The 24,631-nt window shown below is 41.9% G+C and overlaps 4 protein-coding genes across 4 annotated transcripts; 2 read left to right on the top strand and 2 right to left on the bottom strand.

Moving 5' to 3' along the window:
• The first annotated feature begins 1,686 nt into the window (after positions 1–1,686).
• On the top strand, positions 1,687–4,341 carry rrp7a (ribosomal RNA processing 7 homolog A). The gene is made up of 8 exons (XM_086183953.1): positions 1,687–1,881; positions 1,993–2,105; positions 2,305–2,447; positions 2,668–2,790; positions 2,876–2,999; positions 3,129–3,226; positions 3,312–3,519; positions 4,174–4,341. Exons 2-8 carry the CDS (start codon positions 2,042–2,044, stop codon positions 4,257–4,259), a joined length of 846 nt encoding a protein of 281 aa, XP_086040079.1. The 5' UTR covers positions 1,687–1,881; positions 1,993–2,041; the 3' UTR covers positions 4,260–4,341.
• A 438-nt stretch (positions 4,342–4,779) lies between these two features.
• Positions 4,780–9,001, bottom strand: LOC147245524 (zona pellucida sperm-binding protein 4-like). The gene is made up of 12 exons (XM_086183950.1): positions 8,660–9,001; positions 8,398–8,522; positions 7,715–7,835; positions 7,422–7,556; positions 7,104–7,276; positions 6,600–6,679; positions 6,393–6,526; positions 6,136–6,319; positions 5,901–6,042; positions 5,751–5,820; positions 5,555–5,683; positions 4,780–4,931 (listed from the first exon to the last, which is right to left on the bottom strand). Exons 1-12 carry the CDS (start codon positions 8,850–8,852, stop codon positions 4,810–4,812), a joined length of 1,608 nt encoding a protein of 535 aa, XP_086040076.1. The 5' UTR covers positions 8,853–9,001; the 3' UTR covers positions 4,780–4,809.
• Positions 9,002–9,503: 502 nt separating this feature from the next.
• Positions 9,504–13,746, top strand: wbp2nl (WBP2 N-terminal like). Its single transcript, XM_086183952.1, has 8 exons — positions 9,504–9,660; positions 10,137–10,245; positions 10,344–10,482; positions 10,633–10,725; positions 10,842–11,039; positions 11,278–11,385; positions 11,945–12,021; positions 12,118–13,746. Exons 1-8 carry the CDS (start codon positions 9,533–9,535, stop codon positions 12,172–12,174), a joined length of 909 nt encoding a protein of 302 aa, XP_086040078.1. The 5' UTR covers positions 9,504–9,532; the 3' UTR covers positions 12,175–13,746.
• Positions 13,747–13,800: 54 nt separating this feature from the next.
• On the bottom strand, positions 13,801–23,887 carry LOC147245526 (heme-binding protein 1-like). The gene is made up of 4 exons (XM_086183955.1): positions 23,230–23,887; positions 20,191–20,329; positions 18,890–19,070; positions 13,801–15,941 (listed from the first exon to the last, which is right to left on the bottom strand). The coding sequence occupies exons 1-4, from the start codon at positions 23,305–23,307 to the stop codon at positions 15,764–15,766; spliced, it is 576 nt and encodes a 191-aa protein (XP_086040081.1). The 5' UTR covers positions 23,308–23,887; the 3' UTR covers positions 13,801–15,763.
• Between the last annotated feature and the right edge of the window lie 744 nt (positions 23,888–24,631).

The raw sequence follows: 24,631 nt of genomic DNA on the forward strand, positions 1-24,631 counted from the left end.
GACAGCTTGGCACAACTGAATAATATGCAACCTGTAAAATGTGCTGATAGGCTCACTGAGAATCAACACCTGATACTCCCATTTCACAATAATCCCTAAACCACAAGTATGCAGTTGTCACCTTACTTTCCCTAACGGTGGTTTCAGGGCCTGATCCACCTCCGTATATGCAAGTGGGACAGAAATTAAAGAGTGGGGTCAACACGAGCTGCCAAATGAGAGAAAGCTTGATTTGGATTTAAAGCAATGCAATGCGATCCAGATTATGTACAGGAAGTGACAACGTGACCCCGACACACACTTGAGGAAGACCTCTACCTCGAGTCCTTCCATCCAGACCCCGACCCGCAGAGGTGGACAGGAGCAGGGTGTGTGGAAGAACATTCGATCACTGTACCAGGGAGTGCCGGGCCTACGCTTCATCTATATCCTGTTTGGGAAAGCAAGCATTTGAAAGTCATCTGCTCATAGCTGCCGATGGAATCGTCAAAGACACCAGACGAGAGCAGGCCGGGAACCATCGGCTGCTTTTCGCCGTCACAGGTTCAACGCTTGTGATCAAAATCAGCAAGTTTGTTTTTTGTTTTTTTTATAAGATGAAAAGCTGCGTTTTACATAAATGTGTGCCAAAGATGAAGAAAAAGTAAATAAATGAAAGGAAATTCTAAACACCCACAGGGCTCATGTCCACCCACTCAGACGTCCGCTGATCATATATTCAGCATGGGTTTGCTGTTGTGCTGTGTTTGGGCTCCTGCTTGTGTGGGAGTGACGGGAAGTGAAGGAGTTAGTGTATTGGTTCATCGTCAACGGCACGCGTGGAATTTCCGTGAAGCAAAGCTGAAGATGAAATCTTAAAAGAGACTAATGATTGAAATATGACAAGAACATGGGCACAGAAATGATGCAGGAAAACATCACATCCAGAGAAATGGAGGATGGCTGGAGAGGAGCTGAAGACATACCAGTCTCAAGCAAAAGGAAGTGGGTCAGCACCACTTAACAGTAACTTGATGGACATGAGGATGAAATGAAAGACCTATTTAAAAAAGCAAGCTTTGTTGAATATCAGTGTAAGGAGTGTCCTTGGCCCTGTGGTATGGGTTATCCCTATTGAGCACCTGAAGGAGAAAGGGCTAATGGAGGGACGCTGATTTAATTTTCCAGTCAACTCAAGAGAGGCACGGCACTTTCCGTTTTTTTTCTTCTGGCTCAGTCTTGATCAATTACTGATTAGTTCTGAGACTGAAGTGGAAAATGCCTCACATCACTAGGCTTTATTGCCCCAGGTGGGGAAACAGTGGAAGTTTACTGGATTCAAATCTGTGAAAGGAGAACTCAGGAGACAGCAGATGTCAAGAAGGATATATTCCATGCTCAGTGGGTATCGAGGAGACGCAGCAAAATGTCATATCAGCACCAGGTCTGAAGATGACCCACATAAAAATACTGGCCCCCCACTCTCTGAACATGACACCATCCATAAAAGGCAAAGTTACTGTTTTAACAAGATGATCTGTTATTAGAAGATGCATGCCAACCTCATTTTGGTAACTTTAACTTTTCCCCCTCACTACCGTTTTCACACAACTGCAGGCTGAGCATCACCACCGTCTGATCCCGACCTGAACACCCTGGTGCCTTATTTTGACGAGACTGAACTTTATCAGTCACCTGTCCTTGAAGTGCTGCACACTGTGGGGAGTAGACGTGTGTCTCTCATCTGTATTACAGAAGGCAGGAGAAGCTGTTTCACAGAGAGGAAACCTTGACCTCTGAGTCTGTGCAGCATGTATGGAACATTCCATCACACCAGACCAGAGACCACTTTTGCTTGAATGCTAAATCGCAGTTGTGTGTTGTGAATGATGACCGTAAGATGTAAGCTATCAGTTAGCTAAAGTTTTAAAATTAATTATATCATGTGATAATTGAATAGCTGAATTGCATTTTTAATCACTTCCATTTTCATGGTTTTATTTTCGGTGGCAGTCACCCTCACCCGAGAAGTTGTACATCCGGTGTGAAAGGTCACAACAAAATGGCGCCGTCCAAGCGCAAACACGCATCTGACAAGGCTTGTGTTATTCCCGGAGGATTCACAGGTAATAACGCAGAAAAACCAAAATATTATATTCTTTTGTTTCCCTTGTATAAGAATTTAACCTCTGATACAACATTTTTCCTTCGTGCAATTTCAAACGGTTTCAATGAAACCTTTTACTTTCCCTTTCGCGTGGAAGCAACAGTTACTGAGTTACGTGTTGGTTTGAGGTTTGTTTGTTTCTCACGATTCTTTTGCAGTGTTGCCTTTGCAGTTTAGTTCGGACACCGTCGCTAAACATAATCTGTACGTAAAAGAACATAGAGTCCGAGCGGAGAAGACTTCTCACAGGCCGACGGACAGGACGTTGTTCGTCCTCAACATCCCTCCATACTGCTCGGAGGTAACCAAGACACTTTTAAAATGTCTAGACGCTTTTATGTGCAAACGTAAATGAACTCGTTCTCGTACAGATATTAATAAATATCTACTTTCTTTCTGGGCCAAATTGGTCGAAAATCTAAGAGTTAAACCACATATTGCGTTCATATTAAGTATACAAGTAAACTGTGCTGTAGCAGTTGATACTAGCTGTAGACTCGATCTCGTCTTGTGTGTTTTAGGGTGTTGTCAGAGAGTTGTTCTCGCAGTTTGGCATTGTTCAGTCAGTGGAGCTGAGAGACCATCCAGGCTCTCAGCAGTCTGGACCCAGACTCTCCCAGTTCTTCAAACCCGCTGCAAAAAAGGTTGGCTGAGATCTTACTGCTGTACCACCATGGGCAAATTCCTCCAGGCCTGTTTAGTCCTTATTTCCCTTTCTGTCTCCTCCAGGGATTCAAAGTTGGTTACATCGTGTTCCAGAACTCCTCCAGTATTAAAGTTGTCAAGTCACACCCCCATAATGCATCACTGGTTGTCAGCACACCAGAGCATCCAGTGAGGACTGGGGTGGAGAGTGAGTGACACTGCATCGATGCATTATTTATTGCTAAATGTCAGACTGTTTTATAACCACCAGAACATGAGCCACGTCATCCTTTATAGCAGGGACTTTCTCACTTTCTTTCATTATTTCTCCTGCTAGAATGGATTCACCAGTACAAACAATCATTCATTCAGCCTGACAAACTGCAAGAAGTAGTCAACTCGTTCATGAAAGTGTACGACAAGAAGAAAGAAACGGTGAGCATTCAGCAGCACCTCCGCCATCATCCACTGGTGTGTGTGTGTGTGTGTGAATATACCAACCATCTACATTTTTCCACAGGAAGAGAAACAGCAGAGGAAGGAGGTTGAGCAGCAACAAGAGGATGAAGAAGGCTGGGTGAAAGTGACAAGAGGGCACAAGGGTGCCAAAGCCCGCCCTCACAGCAAGGCAGCCAATCAGAGGATTCTACAGAAGGAAATGAGGAAGAAGAAGAGGAAGGAGCTCATGAACTTCTACACCTGGCAGCATAGGAACACACAGAAAGAACGTACGTTGCCACTGTTCAGTACGACCAGACTTTGGAAACTTTTAGAATCAGTGCCAGACCGATATGGGATTGTTCAGCCTGATTTTAGAGCGGGGAAAAAAGTCCCCAGTTTCTGATAGTGCAATTAAACTAATGAATGTTTGTGCTGGACTGAAACCAGACCCAGTCTGTGTTGGTTTTACACCAATTTTGTACCAATACGCCTATGTGCAGGTAGAAGGCTAGTTTCTTCAATGAACTATTTAAAATTTATTTAACATGGTCATACATGACCATTTACACAAAGACCAAAATTAAATAGTAAAAAAACCCCAAAAGGTTCAGCTTTAATAAACTGCTGACCAAGAATAAAAAAAAACAGTAAACCGCCTCACTTAGTTAACTGACCTTTTTTTTTAAAAAAAAAAATTTAAAACAAAAAAAGCAGTGACACCATCAGTATTGAATGTTCTCATTATACCACTTTTAAATATTCTTGTAGCCATTGTTTTCTAAATTTCATGTTCTGTGGAAACTTGATACTGGTATGTGGCTGAAAAAAATACACCTATAAAATACCTTTGATAGGCTGCTTACCGGGTCAGGTACTATTTAGAATGACTGCACTGTGCTTTTACTTGAATAAAACAAACCGTCTTGTTCTTCTTTTTCCAGATATTGCTGAACTAAGAAAGAAGTTTGAAGAGGATAAACAGAGAATAGCTCTCCTTAGGGCTCAGAGGAAGTTCAAACCTTACTGAGTCGTCTTTGTGGTCCCCTGTTTTTCATTGCACACTTGATTGCTGCTGTTAATAAAATAACTCCTTTATAAGACTTTTTGTTGCGACTCCACTCCACATGAAATGATTGCTGCCGGAGGTGGACTCTCAGAAGTTGATGGAAAGGTGACTTGCAAGATGATTCAAAAATAGCTTCTGAAATTAATGTGAAACAAGGTTTTGGCTTTGATAATTTTAAAACGACCCCTTAACTGTCTTAACTCCAAATTTAGTCTTAAGGACAGGAAGCAAAGCCTGATGGGTATTTAGCTCTTTACAACTGCTATTCTACCTCTTGTAACTGTCAGTCACACAGGCTGGGGAAGACATCGTTACACGTGGTACCAAACAGATGTCTGGATGAAGGAGTTTTGTTTCCCCTCTGTGTGACTGAATCGAGATAAGTGGAGTTCACGTTTCTTTAGCAAAATGGTGCACGAGAACATTTCATGAGAGACTCAGTGACACCCATCACTTTGCTGTGGTATACAGCAATGCACATTAGAGAGTCAAATGTTTTTATTGAGATTTTTCACTGTTGCAAGCCAGCACTCCGCTTTCGATGCTTCCTAATGTTTGACCAGACAATAAACAGCAGAATCAAGAGCAGAGCAGCCCCAACACCAGAAAGGATGTATACAGTCACCTGGAACACTGAGGAAGAAGAGCGTAATAGCTGTTAAAACATGCCAAGTTTTCGGGAACCATGCTTATTTCATTCTCCTCTGTGTGCAGTAGGGAACTGAGACCTTCAGAGATCAGCTGACCGCTTTATGTAAAAAGAGATTTTCCTTTGTTTAAAAACTATCTGTTTTGCATAACATTGAAAAAACTCAATTTAAATTACCAGACATGAAATTAAGAATCAGACATCCTTACTGGGCACCTCGATGCAGTGCCCCAAAAGTTTCATCTGCCATTAATTTTTGTTGATTAGAAGAGCAACACCAGCTTCTAATCCCAGCCAACTATGAGAGAGAAGATGAAGGGGGGCAACTTCTGGACTCAAAGATCACGATCTTCATCCATTTAATGATTTGACAGATATGCTAACACTTACTGTCCACTACCATTTGTTCTAAGCTAAGGTCAACTGGTTTCTGTGGATCTCAGCATGCACATGGAGGTCGGGCCCCCCCCCCCCCGGGTGGCGGTAGGGAAGAGTATCATTCTAATTGGCTCTTGTGAATACAGCAAATGCACTGATTTCCCAAACAGTTTCAGCAGTGACCCTGATAAATCGTGATGAGCACAGTTTTGGCTTTAGCTCGACCTACTTGTTCTCTGCAGAACACATGGATCGTTCGTCGGTTCTGTGATGTTTGGTCCCAGCAGCAGAGGCCCAAAGGAGACCAGCTGGGTGAGGTCTGCTATGGCCTCTCTTCTCTGTCTCTCCCCCTCAGATGCTGTGGGAGGCAAATGGTGAACACCACATTTGCATGTAGTATATCATGAGAGAGGTGACATACTTACAAATGATGGTGCATTCCTGTGCACAGTCAACATCCTCAGTGCAGATCTCCACCCAACAGTAGAAGTACATCTGAGGGACAGGTTCAAGACAATCAAGACGTCAGGAGGGAGACACATAACAGTCATGCTCATTTTTGCTGTGAAACTTACTTCCTCCACACTTGGGTGACTATCAGGGTCCAAGAAGGCAAACGTCTTGACATCAAACCTCCTGACTTGGGAGTGGGAGGTGGTTTTCCCCTGGTTGTCCACAGGGACTGAGCTTCTCAAGTTATCTAGAGGGTTAGGACATCTAGCAGAATGAGATGATTAAAAAAAAAAGAAAAAAATAAAGATTAGAGTCATTCTCCTCCCCAGTTCGCCACTGGGGCACCCTCCACCTTACCCATCGTAGAGAAGTGTCCACACTGAGTGGCGGGATGCTGGGTAGGCAAAGCAGTCCCGTACATGCAAGGAAAGAGTGGGGTCCAGTGATGGCTGAGCGATGGAGACCTCAACATATGCAGCATTGCGTAGAGGTAAAGTCAGTGGAAGCTGGTCCTCAGGAAAGAAAGATGAGAAGGAGGCATCTAAAAAGCAAAAAAACCCCACAAGTGTTGATTTAATGTCAACAGAAACATACATTTCGCTATGTTTTATTACCTGTGGCTATTCTCATCTGCACTCTAAAGGTTCCCAGGGAAACCACAGGTGGCGGGTTGGTCACTGCGTACGAGGACCGCAGGTCAGCGGCTCGCTTTAGATCTGAAGCCTCATATTCACACTGGACCTGGAGACTAAATAATAAAATGCTCGTCACCACCCAGTATGTGAGAAAAGCTTTGAAATCATAAGCTCTGTGTCAGCTACCTAAATGGAGAATGTTTGTCAGAACCTTTAGCAAGCAAGTCTTCCACCTCCAGCTCATAAATCAGCACTTCTCCAGCTACCTAAAAGAAAGGCAGAGGAGAAAGAAGTCTGCCTCAAACAAAATGTCAACTCTATACTGATATTCATGCCAAATGCAAGAAAAGAACAAAGATCAGTTGAAACTTATGGTGGAAGAACAAATAATTATTTCAAGGAAACATCTTGAGGGGTGAAACCTTCTAAAAAGTTGTAAAACTCCAGTCACAACAATGTAAACTGCCCCCCCCCCCCCCCCCCCCCAAATCACAGCATTAGGTCAGTTTTGATGTATTTCATACAGGAAATTGTCAGTGTTGCCAGTCACAAGAACGAATCTGGCCCTTTCAACTATCTGATTGTGAACTGGAATCTTGTTTTTTAACCTGTTAATGACCTCTTTTATAACATGAATCGCCCAACCCGTTGCTAAAAGCAACCAGCAAATTTAATGATGAGTAGCTCCACCTTTGTTTTTACGCCACAGTCTGTGACTTGAATCTTGAAGATGGCGGTTTCAGAAGTGGCGATGACAGGGATACACTGCGGCTGATCCTTTATGATGAGACTTTTTGGATTGATGGGGGGGTCGGTCTCCTCAGTCTTGACTGAGAACACAAAGTGTCCATCCAGAGAGCAGGCTGGGTGGAGGGCAAACAACAAGAAAAGTGAACATCTTCATTTTTAAAAGAAGGGTTGTGTGTGAGATGTATGACATATATATTTTGATTGGTGTGACATTGTGATATGACTCAAAACATATAAGAGTACAAAAATAATATTTACCATTGAGTCTGTAGTAGCACATTGAATGACTGGGGTCATAACAGCACCCCAGTTTGTAGCAGGCATCAATAGAGATTCCTTGGTGGCCACAATCCACTCTCAGGGCTCTGGGGGTGTCACAAGTACCGGGTAGTGCTGAAAAAGAGAATCGTTTTGGTGTCCTGGACTGACACGGTAAATGATGACAACAGGTTAACGACTATTCCTCACTCAAATGAAAATATGCCCATTCAGAAAGGTTTAGAACACTGAAAATACAGATAACAACAGGCTGGTAGAACATCTCCACTCACGTTTGGGCTCCAGGTCTGTTCTCTCAGTGGACCTCTTTATTAGAGGACAGCTAATATTGACTTTGAACCATCGCTCCTCGCCTAGTAGCTGAGCCAGCAGAGGGATGACCACATTGTAGCCCTGTGGATTGAAGCATGTTGACAAGTCAGGCACATGATTACACCCACAAACACATCTGCACTGGTTTTACATCACCCTGCATCCGAAGCTCATTTGCATATTAAGTTTGGGGCTGTAAACTGTCTGATGCCAAAGTTTGACAGGGGTCATCCCCATGTCCCCTCTTTTCACTAAATGTGTACCTCAACAGAATTAGGTCCCATGTTCCCTCGAAGATTTTTCTTTGCCAAAACAAAAAGACATGTAACAATTTGACAAATTTCACTGAAGCAGGCTATAGTATAAACTAGTGTGGTGCCAGTTATTTGAAAAACTGTCATTTATGACATCTCAGTACATGTAATTTTCTACCTTTGAGAATAAACAACAGAAGCATTTAATTACCAACTGCTTAAAGTACCTAGAATCAGTGAGTTGGAGTCATTGATATTTTTCTTTTTACGGATGTTTCAAAGCCATAAAAACGTAAAGTTAATCTGCTTGTTTTAACATCCTATTGTGAGGTGTTCATTCCATGTGTTCGCCACAACAGCAAGTTCATATTGTCGAACGTTTGCTTTACTTCAATCTGAGCATAGCAGTTGTCATATCTGCTGACAAACGAGAAGCCACCGTTCTTCTCTCTGCTCAGCTTCCCGCCACACTGGCCCTCAGACTGAAGCACTGGGACCGCAGCTCCCGTCACATCTGACAAAGCAGCAATAACAGTATAACTCGAAGCGAATATGAACAGACACATTTGCCGTGAAGCAGTTTCTTGAGGCTTGTAAACACATTCGAGTTGTTGTTTTTTTTTTTTTTACTCTACTACGCCACGGACTTACCTTTAACGCGTAAGTTACCTCTGACCTGCGGACCAAAAACAGCCTTTATTCTCCGGGGAGAACAGGTGACTCGCGGCAGCACGAGCTGGAGACTCCGCTCCGGTGTTTTCCTCCTCTGACCGCACAAGCAGTGTCGAAAAACGAGTACAAAGATTAAACAATTCAAAAAAACTTTGGCGTAATGATAATTCATCTCCTTTGCGTTTCGTTGTTTTGTTTTTACTAATATGGTTTTAGGCCCAACAATGTCCTGTTTTTGAGAGTGGAATGGGTCATGTGACCCCTGTTAATTAGTGTTAATTAAATCGGAGCTTGCTGCGCTTGGTCACGTGATTGCGGTCATTTGCGTCATGAAACATTGAAATGACCTGTGCAGTCATTTTAACTTCGACCATGGCTGTGATTAATTCAAAGGTCAGCGTTTAAATAACACACACCGTGTATCCTCAGGCAGCCATGAAATACAACCATTATGTAACATTGCCGAGCACACAACCGCTTCCTCTCCCCTTGGTAATACGTGTAATGATTACATAATTAGTATCAAAACTTAAATAACTTCGACGGCCTATGTTTTTATGCACCTTTTGTTATTAGTATACAAATTAAAGGGGACTGGATTTGGATCAAGACGGAAATGTTTTAAGCGGAAAACAAGCTAAATTATGTTGTTGTTTTTTTTCTTTAAATCAATGTGCACTATAGGAAAACACTAAGGGCCTGTAATAAGTTCTGCTACTTCTTAACCAGCTCTTACCAAGTTCCACCCAATCAATGTTCAGACAAACTTTAGTAAAACTGCATGACACATACTATTATTTGTTGTGTGTTTTTAGGTCACGAGTTGTCAGACAATGTAGTGACGCAACGCCTATGACGTTTCTGGGCATCGCTCTTGGACTTAAAGCACAGGCAGCGAGCAGCAGAAGACACCTTCTAACTATGGCTTTGAATCGAAATCATTCTCAAAACGGTGGCGTTTTGATATCTAATGGAGAAAGGTGTGTGTTTGGAAAATAGGCTTATTAAAACTGGGAGGCGAACTATCGCCGCTCCCGTCGGCTTGTTTACGTCCTTCTTTCCAGTGCGTAGTCAACATCTGCTAGCTTTCGGCTAGTGGCCTAGTTAACATTAGCATAGCGAACACTTGACCGATGGCGTTCAGGGCAGTGTTTACTTCATAGCATTTAAAATGTTGTTTTATCTCCACAATGTCTCAGAATGGAAGTAATGATAATTTGTTACAGAGTGACTGCACAGTCCGTGTGGGTATAAGGTGGGTGGCTAACTTGGCCCGTTAGCCGACTATCCAAACAGGAAATGGCTGTAAGTTAGCTTTTGCTTGTATGTTGACATCTCGGTAAATTAGAAATGTAATATTTTCGACAATATCCACGAAACCGCTCTTTAGTATGCTAATGCTAATGTATCTCCCCAATTGTGACCATGTTATGTCCTCTCGCTTTTTCTCCTCCAGTGTTTTAAGGGAATGTAAGAATGTGGAACTTTCATTCAGTGACGTCTCCAGCAAGACAGACCTGCTCAAGGGGACCAAGAAGGGCACAGTTTACCTCACACCTTACAGGGTAAAGCCTCGATGGAGCATTTGTTGTGCTGCTGTTGCTGTTGCTGAATTATTTACCTCTGATCACTCTCTGTGTTTCCCCTCATTCCACTGGCTCAGCTGGTGTTTGTGTCCAATAACACTAAGGATTGCTTGGGTTCAGCCATGTTCCCCTATTATCTGATGAAAGGCTGCAGCATTGAACAGCCTGTTTTCGGAGCCAACTACATCAAGGGGACTGTGTCAGCTGAGCCTGGTGGTATGTGTTGTTATGTCTGTAAACCATTCTGGTATTATAGGCACATTTTCATTCATAAAATTAAACTATTCCATTTTGCCTCTGTCGACATCCACAATGAAATGCAAGTGAGGCTTTCTGTAATGATTTTAAACATGGTTGACTCATCAGGTGGCTGGGAGGGACAGGCCCATTTCAAGATGTCTTTCACAAGTGGCGGTGCCATAGAATTGGGACAGCATCTCTTTAAACTGGCCACTAATGGTTTGTAATTTTCCATAATCGCAGTGACCCACATGGTACAATTCATTCCGCTAAATGTTCCTTTATTGCGCAGCAAAAACCCTACCTAACAGTCACGGTGGTATAATCTGTTTCAGCCTCTCGTGCTGCTCCTGCCCAGAATGGTGCTGCTTCATATGGCTATCCTTCACCCGGAATGATGAATGGTTATGGCCCACCTCCACCTGCTCCCCATGGCTATCCCTACGCACCCCCTCCCCAGCAGAATGGATTCTACCAGGGCCCCCCCCCTGCTGCTGGCAACATGGGCTACCCTTACCCAACAACTGCTGCAGGTGCAGAGTTTAATCTTTGGAAAATGACCAATAGATGTTAGAAACTAAAGGGAAAGGGATGTACCTGCTTTTTTTTTTGTTGACTTTCCATGTTCCTATCTATTAAATGTGAACATTATTGTCGCCTTTGGGTCAAACATACCTGTTTGTGTCTTGGAACTATTGTTGACACATAGTTGGCCATATCCTTTGAATTTGAAACTCCATCTTTATTTTCTGTCTGCCTTACTTTTTCCAGGGATGTACCCATCTGGTTTCGACTACATGGCCCCACCTCCCCCATACCCTGGGCCACCCCAAAATTGGGCTGCACCGCCCCAGAACTGGACAGCACACCCACCTCCAGGTCTCTCTTTCTCTTTCACTCTCTGTCTCTCTCTCTCTCTCTCTCCTTATTTTTCCTCTTTGGACGTCTGTGTCACTGCACCCGTCAGATCGGATCTGTCTGCCTCAAAGTGAATCACCTCAAAGCATGTCACCAAAAAAGAGGCGCTGATGTCTCATCCGCCTCATATCAAAATTAGAAGAGAGATAATCCCTCCTCTACCTCTTCATGCATCCATCCATCCATTTTCTATACTGCTTATCCATTAAGGTTGGGAGGGGGGGCTGGAGCCTATCCCACCTGACTTGGGCGAGAGGTGGGGTACATCCTTGACGGGTTGCCAGTCTGTTGCAGGGCCACTCTGCATACATCTTAGTGAAAATATTTGAGTTGGACCTATTGTGCATTCTCGTGGTGTGAAAATGGATTTTGTCTTGGGGACCTCAGGAGCTGGCTCATGTGACTAATACTGCACTCCTTGCATCAGTTCTACAGTGTTTGGGGCGTGTCCTCCTACATGTCCAGCAGTCACCACAGTGTGTATTTATCTCTCTTGACATGTCTTGTTTTTTCTCCACAGATAACTCCAAAGCGGCTGAAGCAGCTGGCAGTGCGTATTACAATCCCAGCAATCCTCACAATGTCTACATGCCGATGGTGAGCTGCTTCGTTCGTCTTTGTCACACTTGCGTGAATGTGACTTCTCTCTTAGTGGTGCTCATACAATACGTTGTTGTTCTCACTCCCACACAGGAGCGACCTCCACCATATGCACCCTATCCAAACTCTCCTGACAAGAAAACCAACTGAGGCTCCAGCAGCGTGACACTCCTCTCCCTTCCTCTTTCTCTTAAATACATTCTGAAAATGGAGTGTTGCTACTGGAAATGGAATACATAAAAGTAATTGCAAGTGACAGAGGGCTCAAAGATGTCAGGGATATCGTATTTACCATCGAATCAATGATATTTTGGATACTGGAATATGTTCAAAAGTAGCCACATTGTTTCAATACTATACATTTGATTGTCAACTAGCGATTCTTGCTTTCCTGAGACTCATCATTAACAATATCATCAGAGATCAGAGGGAACTCAACGGTCCCTGTCAGAACTGAAATGTGGGGGCAATATGGTGAATGTATTTTTTTTGTGACAGATTTCTTACAAAAATTTGTAGGAATTTGATTTGGTTGAAATTCTTATAGATACTAACAATAGCAACCCCAATTATAAACAGTATTTTGTAGGGATGCACGATAATGGAATTTTTTTTGTTTTTGTTTTTTTGTTGCTAATGTCAGATATGCTGATATTCTGCAACTGCTTTTGGCCAATAGCAGATACTTACAGATGTCGATCTGTTTAAAAACAAGTTTGTATGATATTCACATTTTGTACATGCTGAAAAAAGTGTACATGATTTTGAAAAAGTAATTGTTTTCTTTATTTCCAAAGCAATACAAAGTGCCCATGAATCACTCATTTACTGAATTTTTTTTGCTTGTCTGTTGAAAAAAGAAGAGAGTGGGTATCCAGCTGTTAAAACAATGACCAGGATCTGCTGATACTTGCGACGTGCTGAAAATATCGTGCATCCCTATTTTTTGCAGACAAAACTGAAAGAAATGTGTGACTTTCCTATACTGTTTTGCATTGATTATTTGTTGTGCTGATAAAATAGGGGTGATTGATGTTATTGCCTGTGCACTTCCCAATATCGTACTATAGCTCGTAAAACATGTCCTGTATCCGTGACCAAGGTGATCCTGTTTCTATATCGGTTACATAACTCAATAATTCCACTTGTTGTACGACCCACATCTCACATCTTCATTTAATGTACAAGGATTTCGTCAATAAAAAGCTGGTGCATCGTTTGAAAACATTGAGCTGAAAGGTATCCGACATGTCCTAGTATGTGCAATATTGTAACTTTGTCATATGAGTGAAACGCTGTGGTTACGTGAGTGACCCAGTACTCTACTCCTAGCTTCTATTGTATTCATGTATGCAAAGCCAAGCTGAAACCAGAACTCTGAGTGCAGTTAGACCAGTATGGGGTTACAGGGCATCATCATTATATTCGAGAGCCCATCAGTGTTTCGCCTGCTGTTGAAAGCTCTGAATGCAAACCATTTATTCCTGATTAAACTGGGGGGCGAGGCACTAGCAGGCCGTGTAATTGCACCCCCCCCCCCCCCCCCCCCACCGTTGTGCAACAGTTACTGCCTCTTTGAAGGATATTTGCACAAACTTGTAGTGGATTTCCTTGGTTTGGGTTTAGTTTGCTTTAATTATCAAATGTCTGTAAATTAACTATCTCTTTTGCTTAATTTTGTCTGTCAATAAAATCTAATAAACGTGTCATTTATTGAATGTACCTAGCATTTGATTTTTCTGATCGTCACATTATATTTGTAGGTTTTCAGTCCATCCATACCACTCCTGTTAACTCAATATCTCTGTAAAACCTGACAGAATTTCATTACATCCATTGTAAATACCCAGTTATTATAAATTTATTTCACATACATAAAATCCAAGGGATTAAATGAGTGTTTCTAAATAATTTTCTTATTACTTTAACAAATTACAGGTAGTGTGCTTTAATGTATCGTACACAGGAAACAGTGCAACTGATTGACATTTAACTGATGTAACGTTAAAATTTGAAGAAATAAGACAAGGACTGACACTAAATATGTAACAGATTATTTTATGAAACACCATTAAGCCACTCTCGTCACAGAATATCACAGTATACAGATATACGACATAAACCGTCCAAGAGTTTGATAAAGTAAATATGACACTGTCATGCACTAAAACAAAGTATTACTCACCACACACAAATGCTTACGTGAAATAGTCAGAAAATACTGTAATAACACCAAGAGCTAGGAAGCTAAGTTCAACTCACAGCGACTACTTCTACTTTATGGCTCAACTCCTGTTTGTTTCCAGATCCTAACTCAGGAAAAGGAAGTGTGCTTTTTGCTACCATTTATCTAATTCTATACATTTCTCTGATGCTGTCACTCTATTGTAAACTAGCTTAATCACGTGCAAAGCCCTACAGAGGGGTTCCTCAGGGAGAAGGGAGCACTACCAAGACTTTATCTACCTGTCGGGATTAACGTTTGATTATAAAAAATATAAATTGTCATTAATACAGAGTTATTCTATGACTCATTAAGTTACTCCATCTAGCTTCAGTGCTAGCGGGGTACCAATTACACTTTAAACTGAGATGCGCAAAATATCCTTTGATAATGATAACCTATCAGGTACTTGTTAAATAAGGATTACCTAATACCTAATGATTAGGTAGTGATTACCCATTGATAAATTAGTGGTTTGGAAGTTATTATGCAGTGATTTGGTAGAGCTAACGTATAGATTAGGTAGTGATTACCCAATGATAGGATATTGGTAAGGTAATGATTACTGAATTATCAGGTCGTTGTCAGGTAGTGATTGCCTAATGATTACATATTGATAAGACTGTGGTTAAGAAAGGGTTACCCATTGACTAGACAGTAGTTAGGAAGTGACTGCCTAATGATTTGGAAGTGGTCAGGAAAGGATTACATAATGACTAAATATTGGCTAGGTCGTGATTTTCTATTGATTCGGTCAAGTTAGGTAATGATACCTGAGGATTACTCAGGGGTTACGTCATGATCACCTAAATGAATAGGTAGAGTTTATGTATCGATATCTAATGATCAGTTAATGGTTAGGTCATGATTACCCAATGATTAGTTCATGGTTAGGAAGTGATTACCCAATGATTAGGTAGAGGTTATGTAATGATACCTAATGATTAGCAAATAATGACTGTAACCTTTGTGGTCCTGGGTCAGATGTTGAGGAACAGTACAGTATCATCACCTATCGATGCCCTAACTACCACCAAATCATTACCCAAACAAATTATACAAACCTTATTGAAAAGTGTTCGCCTGTAAAGAAATGAAAGTTTATCTAAATAAATAAATATTTTTGTTTACTTTTGGCATGGGCGAATAGAGAGCTGGGGACTATCACTTATATCACTCAAATACTATCACTTAACACGAAATTACCTGGAAGCGTTTCGTTGTGCTTGAGGGCTGTAAAAGGTTAGCTCATGTTAAGAACAAGATGGGAAACAAGAAAAAGCTACAACACTGGTGTTCTTATATCGCTTGAACTCCTAACTCAGTGTGTGTGACAACCAGAATCTCAGATTGGTAAAGGCAACATGGGTAATCTCCATCCGTCCATTTGGGTTCAAAGACCTATTAAGTCACCATATTACTCTTACCAATCAAATACTGTTGGAGGACTCTCAGCAGTGAAAGGTGAATGTCGAATGGATAATTTGTCATGGGAATTTACTTATGTTGGATCAACTACGGCTCCTCTTGTAGAAACCACACTTCATTGCGGCGTCCATAAGGCTTGAGTGGTGGGTCATAGCTGCAGCAGAAGTACTGCTTGCGCTGAAAGGGGGCTGTCTCCCCCAAGGTGCGAGTCAAACGCAAGGCCTCTGCTCGGTACTCACTCTCCCCTGCAAAGCCTCCAAACTGCCTGTTGAAAAAAATATGAGTAAATTATAAATGGTTGAATAACTGTTATTCTAAATTGTGGAATAATATTTACTGAATTTGCTGTCTTATCGGAGTGCAATGGGGTCTCAAATGGTACACTGATATATAAAACATTAGGCACCAGTCTGGTTAAGTACCCTCCTCAGGGGCCAGCTCTACTATCACTGCCCTTCATGGGCCTGAATAAGTATCAAGCTAGCTCTCCAAAAATGAATATGAAATAGCCACTGGTGCTTTCAAGTCGTCTGATGTAACCCTGCCTCAGGTCAGCCTGACCTTTGACATTCAAATTTGAAAGGATTATTGACATTATAGCGCCATGTAAAGACTTTTTAACATTTAGAATCTCATATTGAAAAAAAAAAAACAAAATTGGATCTAACACCGGTTAGCTTGTCTAACATATAAATACAGACAGTTTCACCGCAGCTCACCACTCACTGGGAAACACGCATATTATTTGATTTTTTTAAACACATCATCAGGGTTTTATTAAGAAGAGGCTTCTGCACATAGAAAGGGAGAATGATATACAATATGTCATTTGTTGACTTGATAGGGTGGGATTGCCCTTCATTCTCCCTTAAACATTTGCCCTCAAAGTTTTTAAAGCTATGCTCCTCGAAAGTATTAAATCTCCTGCCGTGCAGCTCCATTAGTGGCTAGGCTAGCGCCACTTACTTTAGTGCAAGTACTGCTGCTAACGGATTCCACAGTCTCTACTCTGTCTTTAGCTGACGAACAGCTCCCACTGACGGTTTCTGCTGCTCCCCTAGGCGTGGACTGAGGTTGTTTCAAACATTTATCTAGTTGAGAAGGGGGCCAAAATATTGGGTGTGAGGAGTGACATGAGGACAGAACCAATCAGAAGAAGCAAAGGAGTAAGTCTACAGAATGCCAGTGGTAAAAAAAAATTCTTTTTTTTTTGGGGTGTAACTCTGATGTAACTGTGCTTACCCCTGGGGGTAAACATATGTCAGTTTGGGAATGATGACCTGAGGCTATGGAGATATGTGAAGTAAGTGTATTTATTCTCTAAACAGCTGTTTTTTCATTTTCATCCATCCAATTTCTACCGCTTATCCTGCTAAGGGTCGCGCGGGGGGGGGGGGGGGGGTTGCCATCCATCCATTGTCTTCTTCTTCTTCTTGTTAAGGGTCGTGGGGGGGGGGGGGGGTGGAGCCTATCCCAGCAGCTTTCAGGTGAGAGGCAGGGTTCACCCTGGAAAGGTCACCAGTCCATCGCAGGGCCAACACATAGAGACAGACAACCATTCACACTCACAGTCACACCTACAGTCAATTTAGAGTATCAATCAGCCTCGTCCCCTCTTGATGTCTTTGGACTGTGGGAGGAAGCTGGAGTACCAGAGAGAACCCACACAGGAACAGGGAGAACATGGAGACTCCACACAGAAAGATCCCGTGATGGAGCCGGGACTCAAACTCGGAACCTTCTTGCTGTGAGGGGACAGTGCTGACCACTGCACCACTGTGCTGTTCATGTATTTATTATTATATTATTATACCCTACTGCTAAAATGCTTTTTCATGTGGAACCAGTTGACTTTGCTTCCCCTCTGTTGACTCCTCAGTAGAGCTCATTAGAACCACCTGAATAATGCCACAATGCATGAACAATCTAGACACTCTCAGGTTTCATACCAGTTTCCCGAATAGAAACTTTTTGTAAAACCCAAGCTTATCTTGCGCTGAAACACAAATATATTTCATAACAACAATTTTAGATATGCAGCTGTAGCAACTTTGATGAGGGCATTTTAATTAAATATGCTATCTTTTATGATGTGTATGGTCTCATCTTCTACAAATAATAAAAATCTCTCTGTGCAAGGGAGAGCTCTTTGTATGTTTGTTCCTCAATTATCTCACCAGATCTCACAACTTCAAAGTTGGTGTGTGCATTGCCGGTATTCCAAAGACGCACACGTGTCGAGGTTGTCTGGTTCCCATTGTGGGTCCAAAGATATTTTTTTCTGCTGGTTTGCAACTGGGTTTGTCTGTCTCTGTAGGTGAATACAGGGGCAGGGTCTGTAATATTTATGAAGTGCTGCTGGGATGACATATTTTTGGAGGCAGATCCAGAAGTTAGTATGGCGATAGCTAACCTCATCCAAAAGCTCAATGATTTTTACACTACATTGATTTTGGATTTTTGCAGAAACTAAGCTCTGTTGTAAACAAAAGTTTAAAAATGGAAATGTTTATTTTGCAAGATAATCTCACAAAATATAATGACTTTCAGGATTTTGGAAGCACGTTAGTTTTGTGGAGTTCTTCTGTTCTTGACATGATGACGCTCGAAGACAACCTCTGAAGTCTTGTTTTGGGCAGTTGTTAGCTATACTTAAAAGTTATTTAATTCCTGAGTTTAGTATTTAATGATATTAAATGTAGTAGATTATGTGCAGTTCGTCTTTAAGGGTTTTAAATAAAAATGCATTCAAAAATCCTTTTGTTTGATAAAAGGTTTTAGGACTCTTGGCTGTGCCACTCTGTAATAGTCACATTTTTACATACATTATGGTTGTGAAACAGCCGTCAGCGAGTCTCTCTGTCTTCCCGTTGACTTATTTAGACTTTTGTCACAGGTTTCTGAATTTAACCTCAGAATAAGCACTGCACTAATTTAATCTAATATTCCAAACCGCATTTTAACTGAGATATATTCTGTTTTACTGAGCTATGGAGCAGAGTGCTGTATCTACAAAGACAGTAAATCCTTTTTCACAAAGATCACTATTTTGCATCTTTAGTAGCACTGAATGGACAGTTGCCATAGATTTCCATGTATTCGCTGCACCTGTGGCACAGCTGTGGAGTTATTTATTTCATACAACAGTATTTCTGTCAAACGCATTTCCACAGCAAAAGGCAATGTAAAATCAAACGCTGTACAAACACCTACAGCGCGTAGACAGTCATGCCAGGCCGATCCTCAATCCTGACGGCGCTGTCGGAGGGAGTCGGGGGGCTTTGCTGGTAGTTGGAGGGGATGCGAATGGCGACCACCAAACGGCGAGACAGCACACCATCGTTCCGTGGGTACACTGTGATGATGATAGGCGCTGCTGTACCCATGGCCTCATCTATGAAGAAATAAGATGTGAGACAGAAAGCGAGATTAAAAACAGGGAGACATACACCTTACATCTACAAGTCAGGATTTGTGTGATTTTTGTGTCAAGCGGTGAGCGTGGGTATTCTTGCATCTAGACAAAATAAAAATCCTTATGTAAATGACAAGTCTATCTATATAAATCAAACGAAATGGTGATCCTGTAGCAAAGTTTTCATGTCATATTTTTAGTATGAAAATTCCAAGCTCAGAGGTGAGAAAACATAGTTAAGACCTGTTGAACTTGAAATATTCCTGTAAGAAAGTGAGACTTGTTCTTGGTCACTCGGAAAAGTAAGTTTAATATCACTCAACGTGTCAGTGTCTCTAGAGAAACAGGAGGAATGTTTTCGCTTTATGGAAAAATCAGTTACTTTGCTTTTAATTGAGGTTACACTCATTAGCACAGGTAGTTGCAATGTCAGTAAACCCTACAGTTAACTTTTGCACATTTGTCATGCAGCTAGTTTTGCGTAGCTAGCATCATGTTAGCATACTGGCTTCTTATTCAGTGTTACTGACAGAAATCAGTAGAAATACTGACTGATGGCGGCAGAAATAAAGCAGATTTTCTGGGAGTTGCCATGTTGCCTATTTGTTATCATGATGTGAACTCTATTTACTGGGAAGTGAGACGTGTTCCAAGAAATGTTTTCCTTTCCCAACAATCTGACAACACTATTGCATTTATCTGTTGATTTCCAAACAAAACAGTGTTTTAGCATTAGAGTACTTGAATGGATATCCAAGTTAGCGAGCGCATACGAGACAACTGGCATTGCATCTGATAAGTTGGTGTGAAGTCAATTCCAAAATTCTTTTGATTGCTCTATTATCTGTTTCACCCTACTGTGCCAAATTTCATCAAAATTGATTCACAACTTTTTGAAAGGCAAAGGTCAAAATCGGACTTTTGTTGGTTCCACCTTTGATGTTCAGCCATACAGCTTTAGGCCATCGTGAGACTGACCACTGAATACATTAAGTAAAAACAGAAAGAAGAACCACCTCTCTGGCTTATGATTTTTAGGGAGAGAAACAGCAAAGGAAAACACAGCAACCCTGTGATAATGTACACTCTAATGTTTTACCTTGTTCGTTGCTCCCACCGATGTACATGAGCAGCTTCCTCACGAGTTCCCCTGTCACCTGGTCAAAGGTGCGTCCCTCAGAGGAAACCACAGCATATTTGGCAGCGTCGTACCGCCGCACCTCGAAACTGACTCCATCCTGGGGAGCAAGGGGGGTTTAGATGGAAGAAGGCCAACTAAATCTACTCAGTGTAGCATACATAAATGCAGGGAACGCTTTCGTGCACATAAACACAGTTGTTTTCTTTGAGTGCCTGAGAGACGTTTATGTCAGACATGATTCACCTCGGACACACTAACATTCTACGTCTATAAAGCTTGGAATCTGGGGGAGTTTACACTTGGACGATTCGGTTACACGCATATGGGTGTGTGAAAGAAATGTGGGGGGGGGGGGCAGCCGAAGAATAAGAAGACAACGTATTTTACACTGATTTGATTTAATTTCTGCTGCTGCTCAGCGGGGTTCAGTCAGCATACAGAGAATAATGGGCCTGAGATGCACAATCTTATGTAACAGTCCACAGGCCTGGCCCAACCCCCACTCTTGATATGATGAAACAGTTTTGCATTTAATATTATTAAGCTCAGTTAAGTCACACAACTGCTGAACAATAAACTGAATAGGATTTGAGGGACTCTGGTCAACTCCCCATTCCACTAACATGATTGTGTAGCCTTGTATTTAGTGGGTCTATTTGTGCTTCTATTTGTGTAATTTGAATTTCAGACATTTATATTAACTATCCATATAAAATGAAACTGCTAGCCGTGAAACCACATTGTGTTTTTCTCCATAGGATTACAGTAGCAACAAAAATACTTTGAATGTGGGTTGATGTATATTTTCTATCCCTGGAGGGAAATTCAAATCTAAAATTATGCATTAGGTTTTTCTGTTTGGGACATTTTTTTTTTGGTGACATATTTTCCAATTTTAGATTTGCATTCCACACATTTATTCATCAGTTGCAGCTTCAACAAGATAACACTGTTATCACAGAGCTCTAACTTGTGACAGGTACACAAGCCCCGGCTTAGTAATTACAAGGGCTTGGCCCTGTATAGCTTGTCAGTGGCACCACTATTAACATTTTGTACGGGTGACATAATAAGAAAGCAGAGCTTGACTTAAGTTAAGTCATGCAATTAATTTGTCTGTCGTGTGTTGGTGTGTGTGTGTGTGTGTTTTTAGTGGCTGTCTCTTGCTGTCTTATGCAGTAATAATTACTCTGAAGAGATCACACAAAAGGTATTATAAACATTTAATCTTTTACCTTCATTCGCAAACATTCACCTAAATTTCACCAATATGTTGCGAATGTGTGTGTGTGTGTGTGTGTGTGTGTGTGAGTGTGAGTGTGTGTGTGTGTGTGTGTGTGTGTGTGTGTGTGTGTGTGTGTGTGTGTGTGTGTGTGTGTGCGTCAGAGCCAGGCTCTGTATACTATGTCAGTTTTAATTAAGAGTGTAGGGTGTCAGAGCCAGGCCCACAGATCCGGTGACAAGCTCTGATTTCAGTCGCTGTTGTTTAAGCACAACTCTGGTTTGGAGATTTAATGAAACTCTGTTTAAGGAACACTTGGAGGGAGTGGAGATGGGACGCTGTGGTGATTCTCCAAGATACCCTGCTTTTTGGAGGAGGTGGCGAATATCCAACAGCCTCAGAGCATTTATGAGCTGTGGGAACCCCCCCCCCCCCCCCCCCCCCTCTGCTCACATTTCAAATGAAATGTCAACTGAAATGAAAATATCTGTACTTGACCTGCAGCCTTCAACATTCTTGTGTCTAACCTTCAAGATTCATACAGTAGACCCTTGAAACATAGATGCAGCCTATCAAATCAATCCCCATCCAACTTAATGCTATTCCAAAGCGCCCATCTAAATGGAACAGGACCATAATTGCTGTTTTTAATCACACCCTGCCATGAGCTGTCAAAAATAGCAGCTGGGAACAGGGCCTGTGGACATTAGTATGGAGTGTTCTTGTGTTCTTATGGGTCTTTTCGAAGTATTATTTGCTACTATGCCATTGTACAGGTAGATGGTGCAGTGAATTCTCTATTTTGCTCCCTCTGACATGCGCTTGATTGCAAAAATGTTTTTCAAATACAACAGATATGTAGAAAATAAGAATTAACAGCAGAGACGCGCATGATAAGAACATACACATAAAAATAAACAAATAAATATAAAATGCAGCAAGGTCAAATAAACTAAGAAATTTGAGTTAAATAACACGTTTACTTGATTAAAAAATTTTTTTTATACTGAGTATGGTTAAATATGTCATGTGCTTCATGTGATTTAACTAACAAAAAAATCAGCGTGACATAACATAGCTTCATGAAGCTGTACAGCAGTGCACAGTGGGTCAACGGGAACCCTGGAATATGTCTGCTGGGCATCGCCTCATTAACCACACACACATCACTGAGTTTACTGGAATCTTTCCAAAGTGTGCACACATGAAATACATGCAAACACTTCAGACATAAACATAACAAGGGTGGGCTGCTGACATGAAAAGGGTTTGCCCTTCCTCCTCTGTGACGTCAGTGTCCTAATCAGCCACGGACGGTGTATCAGCATACAAATCCAATCTGAGCTCATGGGTTAACCACAAACACGCTGCGGGGTCAGGTGGCTTGGACCCTCGCACACGCGCACCCACAGTAGAGAAAGTATTTTTTATTTTGAAGCCTTTACTCCCATTTTCCATTCCTGCTTGACGATTAAGATGATCTTATTGATTAGCAAAGGACCCTCTGGCTGCTTTGCCCCTCACTGCGGCTCAGCAGGCGCCCTTATAAGGTCACCAACTGTCAGTCAAGGTTACAGGATGTGGAAAAACAGAGAAAAGTCCAGGAGTATTCAAAATAAATCTGCCACAACATGATCTGTTTTGAACAAGATATTATATGAACGCAAACAAAAGGCGCGCAACAGCTCAGAGTTGTGCGTACTCGCCACCACCAAAGGCATAGACAGAAATTGCGTTAAAGGCATTTGACTGACAGGTGTCTGCACACTCCCTACCTTCGTCTCATTGCTCAGCAGTTTATATTCCGTCTCCTCGGTGTTCCCGAAGAGCGAATTCTTGATCATGCCGAACATGTCGCTGCAATCCTCTCTTCAGCTCTCCTCTCTTTGTCCGGTTTATATATTTATATATATATATATGTATATATATAAATATATATATTGGCGAGGATCTCGAGTGACAGCTGTTCGTCCAGCTCCTGGAATAACCTTGGTAGATTATGTATCTTATCGCAACATCCAGATGTTCCGCAGCTGGCAGCAAGTTCTCGTCCGGGGAAAACAAGTGTGCGCTTTATAACCAGAGGGACTTTGGCGCAAACCTTCTCATCAACAGATGGGTTTCTTCTCTTAAAGGAGACAGAAGTTGGAGATGCTGACTTCAACCTTTTGCCGAACCAGGGAGGGAATGAACACATCAGCCCGACGGGTGGAGTGTCTCCGCCTTCAGCTGGTCTTCTCCTCCTCTCCGTCAACTTTACCTTCTCACAGCAGCTTTGACGCGCCCTTATGCCGTTCTTCACCCTTTGATTTAATCGAATTCGCAGCATATGGCCAGTTTTAAACGGCTAATTATTTCCAGATACCTCTCGGTTGGCTTTCAGTTAATGACCATTAATGGACATAATTCTGAGATGGCGCCACCTCAAAAGTCACCCTCTGTAGCTTTTGTGAGGGTTCCTCTCTCATTCAGTTTGTCATGACTGTCTGTTCCTGAATGCACCAAACAGTTGGGGGTGTAGTGAAATACTCTCATATTCTGCTTTTTGTGCAATATGAGTTTTGACACAAGCCCTTGCTTTGTCAGTATGCATTGGACTTTTCTTTTCCAGAACACACACCCACCCACCCAACGCACACACACACACACACACACACACACACACACACACACACACACACACACACTCTCTCTCTCTCTCTCTCTCTCTCTCTCTCTCTCTCTCCCTGTAGTTTAGGGCAGCATGGGTGCTCGCCTTACTCTCCATGTCAGTGAGAGTTGCTTTGCTGTAGGGTTAGTCTATTTAAATTCACACTGAAGGCAAAGTTAGTCATCGGTGAAGGGGGGGGGGGGTAGTAAGGGTAGATTTAATGGAAAAAGTGTTATGATTACAGTGGGCCAGAAAACCAGATATATTTTATGAGGAAACTGGATAAATGAAAATGACAACAAATCAGCAGGTAATTGGCTGAGAAATTATCTTCCAATTCATGTACAGTTTGAGGTGTTAATGAAACGAAAGCTGTTGTAGGGTTCACCATTGTTCATTTTCCTATATCAACAAATGTGTTGATGTTTGAGACGACACCTGCTGTCCCATTACATAATGCACACTGAAAAGTCCTGCTTACAATGTTTTTAAACCTAATTTCAAGTCAAAACTCATGCTTCAAGGAT

The sequence above is a fragment of the Aulostomus chinensis genome, chromosome 18, assembly GCF_037954235.1.
Source record: "Aulostomus chinensis isolate RoL2024-O1b breed Wild chromosome 18, RoL_Achi_v1.0, whole genome shotgun sequence".
Taxonomy (NCBI): Eukaryota; Metazoa; Chordata; class Actinopteri; order Syngnathiformes; family Aulostomidae; genus Aulostomus; species Aulostomus chinensis.

What these genes read in the sequence shown, in the direction of transcription:
- wbp2nl (XM_086183952.1), top strand. Translation starts at nt 9,533, where the DNA reads ATGACGTTTCTGGGCATCGCTCTTGGACTTAAAGCACAGGCAGCGAGC. An exon ending in TTTACCTCACACCTTACAGG is followed by an intron (nt 10,246 to 10,343) that starts GTAAAGCCTCGA and finishes CCACTGGCTCAG; the next exon opens with CTGGTGTTTGTGTCCAATAA. An exon ending in TTACCCAACAACTGCTGCAG is followed by an intron (nt 11,040 to 11,277) that starts GTGCAGAGTTTA and finishes TACTTTTTCCAG; the next exon opens with GGATGTACCCATCTGGTTTC.
- LOC147245524 (XM_086183950.1), bottom strand. Translation starts at nt 8,852, where the DNA reads ATGAATTATCATTACGCCAAAGTTTTTTTGAATTGTTTAATCTTTGTA. An exon ending in GTGCTACTACAGACTCAATG is followed by an intron (nt 7,277 to 7,421) that starts GTAAATATTATT and finishes CCCTCCACCCAG; the next exon opens with CCTGCTCTCTGGATGGACAC. An exon ending in GTCACCCAAGTGTGGAGGAA is followed by an intron (nt 5,821 to 5,900) that starts GTAAGTTTCACA and finishes CCTGTCCCTCAG; the next exon opens with ATGTACTTCTACTGTTGGGT.
- LOC147245526 (XM_086183955.1), bottom strand. Translation starts at nt 23,307, where the DNA reads ATGTTCGGCATGATCAAGAATTCGCTCTTCGGGAACACCGAGGAGACG. An exon ending in CGGTGGGAGCAACGAACAAG is followed by an intron (nt 19,071 to 20,190) that starts GTAAAACATTAG and finishes ATTTCTTCATAG; the next exon opens with ATGAGGCCATGGGTACAGCA. An exon ending in GGCATGACTGTCTACGCGCT is followed by an intron (nt 15,942 to 18,889) that starts GTAGGTGTTTGT and finishes TTTTTTCAACAG; the next exon opens with GCAGTTTGGAGGCTTTGCAG.
- rrp7a (XM_086183953.1), top strand. Translation starts at nt 2,042, where the DNA reads ATGGCGCCGTCCAAGCGCAAACACGCATCTGACAAGGCTTGTGTTATT. An exon ending in TCCCTCCATACTGCTCGGAG is followed by an intron (nt 2,448 to 2,667) that starts GTAACCAAGACA and finishes TGTGTGTTTTAG; the next exon opens with GGTGTTGTCAGAGAGTTGTT. An exon ending in AGTGAGGACTGGGGTGGAGA is followed by an intron (nt 3,000 to 3,128) that starts GTGAGTGACACT and finishes TTCTCCTGCTAG; the next exon opens with AATGGATTCACCAGTACAAA.